Source organism: Eimeria mitis, genomic scaffold, assembly GCF_000499745.2.
Source record: "Eimeria mitis Houghton genomic scaffold, Emh_scaff117, whole genome shotgun sequence".
Classification (NCBI taxonomy): domain Eukaryota; phylum Apicomplexa; class Conoidasida; order Eucoccidiorida; family Eimeriidae; genus Eimeria; species Eimeria mitis.
Window position 1 is genome coordinate 32,444 of NW_013567995.1, and position 413 is coordinate 32,856.

The following is a 413-nucleotide window of genomic DNA, read 5'->3' on the forward strand; positions in this document are numbered from 1 at the left end:
TCTGCCGAAGAGCAGCTATTGCTGCAGCCCAGCTGCTGCACCGATCGAGGAGACAGTTGTCTCTGCGTAGAGAACAAGTTGCTGCTGGCAGCAGCACGCGGCAATCCCTCCATTGCTTTGTTGGCAGCAACGCTGGCCCTGCTGCTGCTGCTGCTGCTGCTGCTGCTGCTGCTGCTGCTGCATCTGTGTCAGCAGCACCACCCTTTTCTGCAGCGCAGCAGCAGCAAACGCCCCGCTAAATTCTGCTCTCTTCTTTCTCCCCTAATGTACCGCATGCATCTCTGGATAGGGCTCCTAGGGTTTAGGGTTTAGGGTTTAGGGTTTAGGGTTTAGGGTTTGTGTGTCTGACTGAGTTGAAATTTGTTGTTTTGCTTGGCGGCGGTGTTGTTGTTGTTTTCTGTTTCTATTCGGGT

At 53.8% G+C, this 413-nt stretch overlaps 1 protein-coding gene across 1 annotated transcript in view; it reads right to left on the reverse strand.

Moving 5' to 3' along the window:
* EMH_0086350 (uncharacterized protein) overlaps positions 1-413 on the reverse strand; it is a gene marked incomplete at both ends in the record, with an annotated part of 11,042 nt that overhangs the window by 5,625 nt on the left and 5,004 nt on the right. Inside the window, one exon of the mRNA XM_013494474.1 lies at positions 350-411. Coding sequence (XP_013349928.1) covers positions 350-411 — 62 coding nt within the window. The remainder of the gene's footprint in view (positions 1-349; positions 412-413) is intronic.